Here is a 15,522-nt window from a genome sequence, read left to right as displayed (position 1 = left end):
ACATCGTTTACAACGAGGAGAAGATATACAAGGGAATCCTCAGACCACACTACAAGATATCCATGACTTTAAAAGGAATGTATCAAATGCATAGTTATTTATACGCTACAAATACTCATTCTCATCTGTATATTTAGAGCCCTACTTTATTTTTCTATGTTTCTATCTTTTGAAGTGGGTGATCTTCATATGAGTCTGTAGGAACATTTGGGCTGCTGTGCGCAGTAAGGTTTTCACACTCTTCACCTTTATTTGAGATGCTATTGCTATAGCAATCACAGTTGCGATTGTTAGTGAATCAGTGTATACTGTAAACGCAGGCTAAATAGCGCAACACAAAGTCACTTTAAATGGCGTGCCCAGAGGGGGCAATTCAATTGTTGCTCCGTCTGAGCGCGATAGCTGCCGGTGCCTGCAGTTATGCTCGCACTCTCAGGAGAGTGTGAGCAGAAATGTGTGAGAAACCCGTGGAACCCGAATATGTGAGAAAAGGGCGATAAATAAAGAGCACCCAGAACAATTGAATTGCAAACCTGGGGACTCATTAATTTATCGCCGCCCAAGCAATATCTGAATCGCCCCCGCAGAGTTAATCTATACTTATAACAAAGTTGTAATGGTTGTGTCTGTACATTTTGTGGGAGAAATATCCTCCTTGTATGAACTATGGAGACAAAGAAAATGTTTTATTCAGAATTTTTGTTTGTCTGTTTTGTTCCGGCATCACGCAAAAACTACAGGATAAATTTGGATTGCGTTTTCAATATTGTATGGCTTAGTCACCTAGAAAGAAATTGAGGTATGTATTATCTCAATGTGACATCAGGGAGAGGAGCAATAAAGGAAAATCCATCTATATATTAAGCACTTATTAAACAGCCAATCTTGACTCATGAAGTTGCAGTACACATGTCAATCCAGTAGTTGGCGCACCAAGACAAATACTACATATCACAGAGTCGCAACTCATGTTACTTGCAACCTTTAGTGTTACTGTAAGTTAAGCAGCAATGGATTGGAAACTACAAGAAAAGATTTGTTTGACTAAAGTGAACTTAAACTGGACTGTGAGAGTGATTGCCCCTTGAATTTGATTATGTGATTTGCATAAAAACATAGAAAACTGTGGATTCTTATTGATTACAAAGACATTTTGTGATCAATGTTTACAATATAAAATATACATCACAATATTAGATGTCACTACTGGTTTGTCAGATTACTGTAGTTCCACTGAGCAATAAGAGACATCCACGCAAGTGAAGCTGCGGCAAACACTAGAACCATATAATGCAGATAAACCTGGCAGCATTTCTGTTTGTGCAAGAAGAAAGCAATAGCAAGTTATTTTACACGGTGTGCTCAAAGAGATAACTTTATAAACCTGCTATAAGGGGTTAAATACCAATACAGCAGCACTAATCCCCCTTGGCTGACTTCCACACACACCAGCTGAACACTTACAGTCTGGAAGCAGCAGCAGTACCTGGCAAGATGACCAAAAACACCTCCGGTATCTGCTTCAAACAGAGTGCGAGCGGGACCTGGTCACAAGAACCACCGCAGCGTAGTGAGCTAAGAGTCAGTCATAGCAGCGTGTTCAGCCGCAGCTGTCAGACCCCCGACGCTCCCGGCTGCTGCGGCCGCACCAGGCAGAGACCTGAGCACTACTCCAGCGCAGCGGTGACTTGCCGAAGGAGCTATGCACATAGTGAGTAAGAGCGCACAGACGCTAACTATCTACTCCCCCTGACCTGGAGGGTCTGAGGCGCTGATATGCCGAAGCCAATTATATAAAGAAAGAAATCTGACTGACTAGCCAGGCGCAGGTATTATATATAAGAGGGGGCGGAGCCTAGCACCTGTTCTAGTGCCTGATCTCCTACTACCCAATGTCATGGCATGGATGAAAGAGGAAAGACATCTACAATTGGGCATGACTCAGAGGTGCACGCTAACAGCACGCTAACAGCACGCTATGTCAATATGAACACAGCTGGTCCAATGTTGCTTCACGCATCTACCCTAATATGTGGGAAAGCTTAGAACAGGTGCTGAGAGACCTATGGGAGCACACAAACATACGTGGGAACCTGTGTAAATGTTACAGCAGTTACTTATTCTATGTGAGGTTTAGTCATCCTCACTCCCAAGCAGCAAAGTATATATAATAAGTAAGATTCTCTTACAGGCAAAAAGAAAATGGTGTAACCTGCGCTTTTTATTCAGCGACAAGGGTCCAGCCATAAGACCACCAACATAGAAGGTCACCAAGTGCTGTCCTTAAACGTAGATCCCTTAAATGCAGTATATGCAAAAGGTCCGCAATAGGGAAGCTTAATACAGCAGACATGCAGATTGTGGATACATAGTAAAGCAGATATAAGACAAGATTTGTATGACAGAAACAAGATGGCAGAGACGAGTTGTACAGGAAGTCAGGGTCACTTACCTCTAGCTACCTGATTGCGACAAGCCCTGAGTGACTGGAAAAGGCTAAAGCCATCGACAGTAACAACCGCGGACGGGTACAAAATGCTCATTTCTTCATGCTTTTAGGGGAAAACGTACACAATGGATTAATCTCATGATTAGGAGGAGATGTTAATGATGTGATATAAAAAGGGTGGGAATCTAGTACTATTTTCCCCACTGTACACAGACCCCTATATCTTACTTATACACACGGTCAGATCAGACAACGATATCGATCGTCCAGCACACAACCAACACCCAAACGATTGCAGGTCCCTATAGTAACCTGGTCGATATCAGCAGGTTGGACTGCATGCACGGGGCGATGGTCAATATTGTTATCGTTTATATTGTCCTACAAAATCTGACCATGTGTATGCATACACCAATACAGTTTAATTCACAGATGTACAAATACAGGTATTGGTTCTCTTATCCGAAATCTGCAAACACCAGGAGGAAGAAATAAACCCAGAATAACCCCCCGGCCAGCCTGGGGCACTGCTAAACATTAATGAGAACTTGTGCTAGGTACTGAGTGGGGAAAACTCCCAATAGTACATACTAACCATGTACTATGAGCCTGATCAGAGATGTACGCTAACCTAACGCTCACGACGGTGATCCCAGGCTGCGACATCGGGCGCAGCGCTGGGATGGCAGATGCAGCATGGAGTTTCCCAGCCGCCCGCGTGCAGCTCTGTAGTTTCGTCTATCTGTGAATCGGGTTCCGGGATTACAGCACATAAGGGGGGTACACACTGTATAACAACATGTTCTCATTTTTATATATTTTGCCTATAATAACGATTCAAGACTAACAATATTCTGAATTGTGAAATGTTCTAGTTTTAGAATATTCTCCGAATTAGTTTCATCAAAAAAGTAAATTTTTTTAGATGACTTCATAGAAAGAGAATAAAATACTCCAAAATGATGTGAAACATAATTTAACCTTATTTCTTATGACTGTAAAGCCCACGCTCTGAGGGTGCATCGCCCAAACCACGGTGGTTCCCAGAAAGTAAGATTTACCTATATAACACCGTAACCAATGGGACAGGCAGCTAACACAAATATCACTATATCAGGACGGTTTGCACATTTCACACAACAAAAGAGAGTAAGCTGTCCGCACAAGCATGGCCGCCTTGTTACCTGTTCTGTGACCCCAGGGTGTCTGGAGATCTCATAAGTTCTGCATCTCAGCTGCAGAATTGGATCTTCATTTAATAGCTGTGCAAGAAGCAGCACGCCGCTCTGAGGAGAAGAAAGTGGGAATTAGACGCAGGAATCTCACCGGAAACGCCGCAGTAAATACAGATGAACAAGTGGAAACTTCTTTCCTGAACCTGCATAACCCAGAATAAAGGGAGTTAATGCACACAGAATACTACTACTAATAGTGATAGTACCGCTAACCAGCGCAATGCTTTGCCAAGTCTGTCTGTCGCTATCAGTAATGTGCGCAAACATCTGCGATGCTGGAGGCTGTGACACGGGAACCTCTCAGTCATCGCCCCCAACGTGTCCAAATGTGAATCAGCCCTTCCGGCGTAGGCTGGAAATACAGATTAATTCACTGAGTGCAGTTTCTTTTAGCATCGCACTTTGTGGGTCCTATTACTCCCCTGGGGGCTCCAGCACTCTGCAAACCACGCGGACATCGAAACAGTCCTGGGTCGTGTACTTCAATGTATAGTATCCAAATAACGACAACTAAACTGAGGTCCTGATCCCCAAAACCTGTCTCCAGTGGTGCCCAATGCCTACCCTATAACCTAATGGCTATTCCACGTACAACCCATACGAGAACAAGCTGCAACTCCGAGCACAAACAACATAAAACTTCAACTAAACCTAAATTAATATTCAAACTGCCAGAGACTGAGAATTCACCAAAAAGTAAAAAACAAAATAAAAACAAAGTCCAAATTATTTAAAAAAAACAAAACATTTCACTAGATTTCCAAACCCAAATGAGCCAATCAATACTAAATGCTATTAGTCACAGTTTCTATGGGTTACAGCACAATGTAACAGACACAATACTCGGTATAGAAGTGCACATATACTATTAGTCACAGTATCTATGGGTTACAGCACAATGTAACAGACACAATACTCGGTATAGAAGCGCACATATACTATTAGTCACAGTATCTATGGGTTACAGCACAATGTAACAGACACAATACTCGGTATAGAAGCGCACATATACTATTAGCCACAGTATCTATGGGTTACAGCACAATGTAACAGACACAAACCTCGGTATAGAAGCGCACATATACTATTAGTCACAGTATCTATGGGTTACAGCACAATGTAACAGGCACAAACCTCGGTATAGAAGCGCACATATACTATTAGTCACAGTATCTATGGGTTACAGCACAATGTAACAGACACAAACCTCGGTATAGAAGCGCACATATACTATTAGTCACAGTTTCTATGGGTTACAGCACAATGTAACAGGCACAAACCTCGGTATAGAAGCGCACATATACTATTAGTCACAGTATCTATGGGTTACAGTACAATGTAACAGACACAATACTCGGTATAGAAGTGCACATATACTATTAGTCACAGTATCTATGGGTTACAGCACAATGTAACAGGCACAAACCTCAGTATAGAAGCGCACATATACTATTAGTCACAGTATCTATGGGTTACAGCACAATGTAACAGACACAAACCTCGGTATAGAAGCGCACATATACTATTAGTCACAGTATCTATGGGTTACAGTACAATGTAACAGACACAAACCTCGGTATAGAAGCGCACATATACTATTAGTCACAGTATCTATGGGTTACAGCACAATGTAACAGACACAAACCTCGGTATAGAAGCGCACATATACTATTAGTCACAGTTTCTATGGGTTACAGCACAATGTAACAGACACAATACTCAGTATAGAAGCGCACATATACTATTAGTCACAGTATCTATGGGTTACAGTACAATGTAACAGACACAATACTCGGTATAGAAGCGCACATATACTATTAGTCACAGTATCTATGGGTTACAGCACAATGTAACAGACACAATACTCGGTATAGAAGCGCACATATACTATTAGTCACAGTATCTATGGGTTACAGCACAATGTAACAGACACAATACTCGGTATAGAAGCGCACATATACTATTAGCCACAGTATCTATGGGTTACAGCACAATGTAACAGACACAAACCTCGGTATAGAAGCGCACATATACTATTAGTCACAGTATCTATGGGTTACAGCACAATGTAACAGACACAATACTCGGTATAGAAGCGCACATATACTATTAGCCACAGTATCTATGGGTTACAGCACAATGTAACAGACACAAACCTCAGTATAGAAGCGCACATATACTATTAGTCACAGTTTCTATGGGTTACAGCACAATGTAACAGACACAAACCTCGGTATAGAAGCGCACATATACTATTAGTCACAGTATCTATGGGTTACAGTACAATGTAACAGACACAATACTCGGTATAGAAGCGCACATATACTATTAGCCACAGTATCTATGGGTTACAGCACAATGTAACAGACACAAACCTCGGTATAGAAGCGCACATATACTATTAGTCACAGTATCTATGGGTTACAGCACAATGTAACAGACACAATACTCGGTATAGAAGCGCACATATACTATTAGTCACAGTATCTATGGGTTACAGCACAATGTAACAGACACAATACTCGGTATAGAAGCGCACATATACTATTAGCCACAGTATCTATGGGTTACAGCACAATGTAACAGACACAAACCTCGGTATAGAAGCGCACATATACTATTAGTCACAGTATCTATGGGTTACAGCACAATGTAACAGACACAATACTCGGTATAGAAGCGCACATATACTATTAGCCACAGTATCTATGGGTTACAGCACAATGTAACAGACACAAACCTCAGTATAGAAGCGCACATATACTATTAGTCACAGTTTCTATGGGTTACAGCACAATGTAACAGACACAAACCTCGGTATAGAAGCGCACATATACTATTAGTCACAGTATCTATGGGTTACAGTACAATGTAACAGACACAATACTCGGTATAGAAGCGCACATATACTATTAGCCACAGTATCTATGGGTTACAGCACAATGTAACAGACACAAACCTCGGTATAGAAGCGCACATATACTATTAGTCACAGTATCTATGGGTTACAGCACAATGTAACAGACACAATACTCGGTATAGAAGCGCACATATACTATTAGTCACAGTATCTATGGGTTACAGCACAATGTAACAGACACAATACTCGGTATAGAAGCGCACATATACTATTAGCCACAGTATCTATGGGTTACAGCACAATGTAACAGACACAAACCTCGGTATAGAAGCGCACATATACTATTAGCCACAGTATCTATGGGTTACAGCACAATGTAACAGACACAAACCTCGGTATAGAAGCGCACATATACTATTAGTCACAGTATCTATGGGTTACAGCACAATGTAACAGACACAATACTCGGTATAGAAGCGCACATATACTATTAGCCACAGTATCTATGGGTTACAGCACAATGTAACAGACACAAACCTCGGTATAGAAGAGCACATATACTATTAGTCACAGTTTCTATGGGTTACAGCACAATGTAACAGACACAATACTCGGTATAGAAGCGCACATATACTATTAGTCACAGTATCTATGGGTTACAGCACAATGTAACAGATACAATACTCGGTATAGAAGCGCACATATACTATTAGTCACAGTTTCTATGGGTTACAGCACAATGTAACAGATACAATACTCGGTATAGAAGCGCACATATACTATTAGTCACAGTTTCTATGGGTTACAGCACAATGTAACAGACACAAACCTCGGTATAGAAGCGCACATATACTATTAGTCACAGTATCTATGGGTTACAGCACAATGTAACAGATACAATACTCGGTATAGAAGCGCACATATACTATTAGTCACAGTTTCTATGGGTTACAGCACAATGTAACAGACACAAACCTCGGTATAGAAGCGCACATATACTATTAGCCACAGTATCTATGGGTTACAGCACAATGTAACAGACACAAACCTCGGTATAGAAGCGCACATATACTATTAGCCACAGTATCTATGGGTTACAGCACAATGTAACAGGCACAAACCTCGGTATAGAAGCGCACATATACTATTAGTCACAGTTTCTATGGGTTACAGCACAATGTAACAGACACAATACTCGGTATAGAAGCACACATATACTATTAGCCACAGTATCTATGGGTTACAGCACAATGTAACAGACACAAACCTCGGTATAGAAGCGCACATATACTATTAGTCACAGTTTCTATGGGTTACAGCACAATGTAACAGACACAAACCTCGGTATAGAAGCGCACATATACTATTAGCCACAGTATCTATGGGTTACAGCACAATGTAACAGACACAAACCTCGGTATAGAAGCGCACATATACTATTAGCCACAGTATCTATGGGTTACAGCACAATGTAACAGACACAAACCTCGGTATAGAAGAGCACATATACTATTAGTCACAGTATCTATGGGTTACAGCACAATGTAACAGACACAATACTCGGTATAGAAGCGCACATATACTATTAGTCACAGTTTCTATGGGTTACAGCACAATGTAACAGACACAAACCTCGGTATAGAAGCGCACATATACTATTAGTCACAGTATCTATGGGTTACAGCACAATGTAACAGACACAAACCTCGGTATAGAAGCGCACATATACTATTAGTCACAGTATCTATGGGTTACAGCACAATGTAACAGACACAAACCTCGGTATAGAAGCGCACATATACTATTAGTCACAGTATCTATGGGTTACAGCACAATGTAACAGACACAAACCTCGGTATAGAAGCGCACGTATACTATTAGTCACAGTATCTATGGGTTACAGCACAATGTAATAGACACAAACCTCGGTATAGAAGCGCACATATACTATTAGTCACAGTATCTATGGGTTACAGCACAATGTAACAGGCACAATACTCGGTATAGAAGCGCACATATACTATTAGTCACAGTATCTATGGGTTACAGCACAATGTAACAGACACAAACCTCGGTATAGAAGCGCACATATACTATTAGTCACAGTATCTATGGGTTACAGCACAATGTAACAGGCACAATACTCGGTATAGAAGCGCACATATACTATTAGTCACAGTATCTATGGGTTACAGCACAATGTAACAGACACAAACCTCGGTATAGAAGCGCACGTATACTATTAGTCACAGTATCTATGGGTTACAGCACAATGTAATAGACACAAACCTCGGTATAGAAGCGCACATATACTATTAGTCACAGTATCTATGGGTTACAGCACAATGTAACAGACACAAACCTCGGTATAGAAGCGCACATATACTATTAGTCACAGTATCTATGGGTTACAGCACAATGTAACAGACACAAACCTCGGTATAGAAGCGCACATATACTATTAGTCACAGTATCTATGGGTTACAGCACAATGTAACAGGCACAAACCTCGGTATAGAAGCGCACATATACTATTAGTCACAGTATCTATGGGTTACAGCACAATGTAACAGGCACAAACCTCGGTATAGAAGCGCACATATACTATTAGCCACAGTATCTATGGGTTACAGCACAATGTAACAGACACAAACCTCGGTATAGAAGCGCACATATACTATTAGCCACAGTATCTATGGGTTACAGCACAATGTAACAGACACAATACTCGGTATAGAAGCGCACATATACTATTAGTCACAGTATCTATGGGTTACAGTACAATGTAACAGACACAAACCTCGGTATAGAAGCGCACATATACTATTAGTCACAGTATCTATGGGTTACAGCACAATGTAACAGACACAAACCTCGGTATAGAAGCGCACATATACTATTAGTCACAGTATCTATGGGTTACAGCACAATGTAACAGACACAATACTCGGTATAGAAGCGCACATATACTATTAGTCACAGTATCTATGGGTTACAGTACAATGTAACAGACACAAACCTCGGTATAGAAGCGCACATATACTATTAGTCACAGTATCTATGGGTTACAGCACAATGTAACAGGCACAAACCTCGGTATAGAAGCACACATATACTATTAGTCACAGTTTCTATGGGTTACAGCACAATGTAACAGACACAATACTCGGTATAGAAGCGCACATATACTATTAGTCACAGTTTCTATGGGTTACAGCACAATGTAACAGACACAATACTCGGTATAGAAGCGCACATATACTATTAGTCACAGTTTCTATGGGTTACAGCACAATGTAACAGACACAATACTCGGTATAGACGCGCACATATACTATTAGTCACAGTTTCTATGGGTTACAGCACAATGTAACAGGCACAAACCTCGGTATAGAAGCGCACATATACTATTAGTCACAGTATCTATGGGTTACAGCACAATGTAACAGACACAAACCTCGGTATAGAAGCGCACATATACTATTAGTCACAGTATCTATGGGTTACAGCACAATGTAACAGACACAATACTCGGTATAGAAGCGCACATATACTATTAGTCACAGTTTCTATGGGTTACAGCACAATGTAACAGACACAATACTCGGTATAGAAGCGCACATATACTATTAGTCACAGTATCTATGGGTTACAGCACAATGTAATAGACACAATACTCGGTATAGAAGCGCACATATACTATTAGTCACAGTATCTATGGGTTACAGCACAATGTAACAGACACAATACTCGGTATAGATGCGCACATATACTATTAGTCACAGTATCTATGGGTTACAGCACAATGTAACAGACACAAACCTCGGTATAGAAGCGCACATATACTATTAGTCACAGTATCTATGGGTTACAGCACAATGTAACAGACACAAACCTCGGTATAGAAGCGCACATATACTATTAGTCACAGTATCTATGGGTTACAGTACAATGTAACAGGCACAAACCTCGGTACAGAAGCACACATATACTATTAGTCACAGTATCTATGGGTTACAGCACAATGTAACAGACACAAACCTCGCTATAGAAGCGCACATATACTATTAGTCACAGTATCTATGGGTTACAGTACAATGTAACAGGCACAAACCTCGGTATAGAAGCGCACATATACTATTAGTCACAGTTTCTATGGGTTACAGCACAATGTAACAGACACAAACCTCGCTATAGAAGCGCACATATACTATTAGTCACAGTATCTATGGGTTACAGCACAATGTAACAGACACAAACCTCGCTATAGAAGCGCACATATACTATTAGTCACAGTATCTATGGGTTACAGCACAATGTAACAGGCACAAACCTCGGTATAGAAGCGCACATATACTATTAGTCACAGTATCTATGGGTTACAGCACAATGTAACAGACACAAACCTCGCTATAGAAGCGCACATATACTATTAGTCACAGTATCTATGGGTTACAGCACAATGTAACAGACACAAACCTCGGTATAGAAGCGCACATATACTATTAGTCACAGTATCTATGGGTTACAGCACAATGTAACAGACACAAACCTCGCTATAGAAGCGCACATATACTATTAGTCACAGTATCTATGGGTTACAGCACAATGTAACAGACACAAACCTCGGTATAGAAGCGCACATATACTATTAGTCACAGTATCTATGGGTTACAGCACAATGTAACAGACACAAACCTCGGTATAGAAGCGCACATATACTATTAGTCACAGTATCTATGGGTTACAGCACAATGTAACAGACACAATACTCGGTATAGAAGCGCACATATACTATTAGTCACAGTATATATGGGTTACAGCACAATGTAACAGGCACAAACCTCGGTATAGAAGCGCACATTTACTATTAGTCACAGTATCTATGGGTTACAGCACAATGTAACAGGCACAAACCTCGGTATAGAAGCGCACATATACTATTAGTCACAGTATCTATGGGTTACAGCACAATGTAACAGACACAAACCTCAGTATAGAAGCGCACATATACTATTAGTCACAGTATATATGGGTTACAGCACAATGTAACAGGCACAAACCTCGGTATAGAAGCGCACATTTACTATTAGTCACAGTATCTATGGGTTACAGCACAATGTAACAGACACAAACCTCGGTATAGAAGCGCACATATACTATTAGTCACAGTATCTATGGGTTACAGCACAATGTAACAGACACAAACCTCAGTATAGAAGCGCACATATACTATTAGTCACAGTATCTATGGGTTACAGCACAATGTAACAGGCACAAACCTCGGTATAGAAGAGCACATATACTATTAGTCACAGTATCTATGGGTTACAGCACAATGTAACAGACACAAACCTCGGTATAGAAGCGCACATATACTATTAGTCACAGTATCTATGGGTTACAGCACAATGTAACAGGCACAAACCTCGGTATAGAAGCGCACATATACTATTAGTCACAGTATCTATGGGTTACAGTACAATGTAACAGGCACAAACCTCGGTATAGAAGCGCACATATACTATTAGTCACAGTATCTATGGGTTACAGTACAAGGTAACAGACACAAACCTCGATATAGAAGCGCACATATACTATTAGTCACAGTATCTATGGGTTACAGCACAATGTAACAGACACAAACCTCGCTATAGAAGCGAACATATACTATTAGTCACAGTATCTATGGGTTACAGCACAATGTAACAGGCACAAACCTCGGTATAGAAGCGCACATATACTATTAGTCACAGTATCTATGGGTTACAGCACAATGTAACAGGCACAAACCTCGGTATAGAAGCGCACATATACTATTAGTCACAGTATCTATGGGTTACAGCACAATGTAACAGACACAAACCTCGGTATAGAAGCGCACATATACTATTAGTCACAGTATCTATGGGTTACAGCACAATGTAACAGGCACAAACCTCAGTATAGAAGCGCACATATACTATTAGTCACAGTATCTATGGGTTACAGCACAATGTAACAGACACAAACCTCGGTATAGAAGCGCACATATACTATTAGTCACAGTATCTATGGGTTACAGCACAATGTAACAGGCACAAACCTCGGTATAGAAGCGCACATATACTATTAGTCACAGTATCTATGGGTTACAGCACAATGTAACAGGCACAAACCTCGGTATAGAAGCGCACATATACTATTAGTCACAGTATCTATGGGTTACAGCACAATGTAACAGACACAAACCTCGGTATAGAAGCGCACATTTACTATTAGTCACAGTATCTATGGGTTACAGCACAATGTAACAGGCACAAACCTCGGTATAGAAGCGCACATATACTATTAGTCACAGTTTCTATGGGTTACAGCACAATGTAACAGGCACAAACCTCGGTATAGAAGCGCACATATACTATTAGTCACAGTATCTATGGGTTACAGTACAATGTAACAGACACAATACTCGGTACAGAAGCGCACATATACTATTAGTCACAGTATCTATGGGTTACAGCACAACGTAACAGGCACAAACCTCGGTATAGAAGCGCACATATACTATTAGTCACAGTATCTATGGGTTACAGCACAATGTAACAGGCACAAACCTCGGTATAGAAGCGCACATATACTATTAGTCACAGTTTCTATGGGTTACAGCACAATGTAACAGACACAAACCTCGGTATAGAAGCGCACATATACTATTAGTCACAGTTTCTATGGGTTACAGCACAATGTAACAGGCACAAACCTCGGTATAGAAGCGCACATATACTATTAGTCACAGTTTCTATGGGTTACAGCACAATGTAACAGACACAAACCTCGGTATAGAAGCGCACATATACTATTAGTCACAGTTTCTATGGGTTACAGCACAATGTAACAGGCACAAACCTCGGTATAGAAGCGCACATATACTATTAGTCACAGTATCTATGGGTTACAGCACAATGTAACAGACACAAACCTCGGTATAGAAGCGCACATATACTATTAGCCACAGTATCTATGGGTTACAGCACAATGTAACAGACACAAACCTCGGTATAGAAGCGCACATATACTATTAGCCACAGTATCTATGGGTTACAGCACAATGTAACAGACACAAACCTCGGTATAGAAGAGCACATATACTATTAGTCACAGTTTCTATGGGTTACAGCACAATGTAACAGACACAATACTCGGTATAGAAGCGCACATATACTATTAGTCACAGTATCTATGGGTTACAGCACAATGTAACAGATACAATACTCGGTATAGAAGCGCACATATACTATTAGTCACAGTTTCTATGGGTTACAGCACAATGTAACAGATACAATACTCGGTATAGAAGCGCACATATACTATTAGTCACAGTTTCTATGGGTTACAGCACAATGTAACAGACACAAACCTCGGTATAGAAGCGCACATATACTATTAGTCACAGTATCTATGGGTTACAGCACAATGTAACAGATACAATACTCGGTATAGAAGCGCACATATACTATTAGTCACAGTTTCTATGGGTTACAGCACAATGTAACAGACACAAACCTCGGTATAGAAGCGCACATATACTATTAGCCACAGTATCTATGGGTTACAGCACAATGTAACAGACACAAACCTCGGTATAGAAGCGCACATATACTATTAGCCACAGTATCTATGGGTTACAGCACAATGTAACAGGCACAAACCTCGGTATAGAAGCGCACATATACTATTAGTCACAGTTTCTATGGGTTACAGCACAATGTAACAGACACAATACTCGGTATAGAAGCACACATATACTATTAGCCACAGTATCTATGGGTTACAGCACAATGTAACAGACACAAACCTCGGTATAGAAGCGCACATATACTATTAGTCACAGTTTCTATGGGTTACAGCACAATGTAACAGACACAAACCTCGGTATAGAAGCGCACATATACTATTAGCCACAGTATCTATGGGTTACAGCACAATGTAACAGACACAAACCTCGGTATAGAAGCGCACATATACTATTAGCCACAGTATCTATGGGTTACAGCACAATGTAACAGACACAAACCTCGGTATAGAAGAGCACATATACTATTAGTCACAGTATCTATGGGTTACAGCACAATGTAACAGACACAATACTCGGTATAGAAGCGCACATATACTATTAGTCACAGTTTCTATGGGTTACAGCACAATGTAACAGACACAAACCTCGGTATAGAAGCGCACATATACTATTAGTCACAGTATCTATGGGTTACAGCACAATGTAACAGACACAAACCTCGGTATAGAAGCGCACATATACTATTAGTCACAGTATCTATGGGTTACAGCACAATGTAACAGACACAAACCTCGGTATAGAAGCGCACATATACTATTAGTCACAGTATCTATGGGTTACAGCACAATGTAACAGACACAAACCTCGGTATAGAAGCGCACGTATACTATTAGTCACAGTATCTATGGGTTACAGCACAATGTAATAGACACAAACCTCGGTATAGAAGCGCACATATACTATTAGTCACAGTATCTATGGGTTACAGCACAATGTAACAGGCACAATACTCGGTATAGAAGCGCACATATACTATTAGTCACAGTATCTATGGGTTACAGCACAATGTAACAGACACAAACCTCGGTATAGAAGCGCACATATACTATTAGTCACAGTATCTATGGGTTACAGCACAATGTAACAGGCACAATACTCGGTATAGAAGCGCACATATACTATTAGTCACAGTATCTATGGGTTACAGCACAATGTAACAGACACAAACCTCGGTATAGAAGCGCACGTATACTATTAGTCACAGTATCTATGGGTTACAGCACAATGTAATAGACACAAACCTCGGTATAGAAGCGCACATATACTATTAGTCACAGTATCTATGGGTTACAGCACAATGTAACAGGCACAAACCTCGGTATAGAAGCGCACATATACTATTAGCCACAGTATCTATGGG

General features: G+C 40.5%; 1 protein-coding gene across 1 annotated transcript in view; it reads right to left on the bottom strand.

Moving 5' to 3' along the window:
* Positions 1-721: 721 nt before the first annotated feature.
* Positions 722-15,522, bottom strand: part of LOC148502558 (rab3 GTPase-activating protein non-catalytic subunit-like) — a 242,351-nt gene continuing 227,550 nt past the window's right edge. The window contains exons 7-9 of the mRNA XM_088449690.1: positions 3,634-3,735; positions 2,453-2,552; positions 722-783 (exon numbers count right to left, since the gene is read on the bottom strand). Coding sequence (XP_088305816.1) covers positions 776-783; positions 2,453-2,552; positions 3,634-3,735 — 210 coding nt within the window. The 3' untranslated portion in view covers positions 722-775. The remainder of the gene's footprint in view (positions 784-2,452; positions 2,553-3,633; positions 3,736-15,522) is intronic.

This window comes from Taudactylus pleione, unplaced genomic scaffold, assembly GCF_031769625.1.
Source record: "Taudactylus pleione unplaced genomic scaffold, aTauple2 ptg000491l, whole genome shotgun sequence".
Lineage (NCBI taxonomy): Eukaryota > Metazoa > Chordata > Amphibia > Anura > Myobatrachidae > Taudactylus > Taudactylus pleione.
The sequence above is the reverse complement of the archived record's forward strand: the minus strand, read 5'-3'. Positions and strand labels throughout refer to the sequence as shown.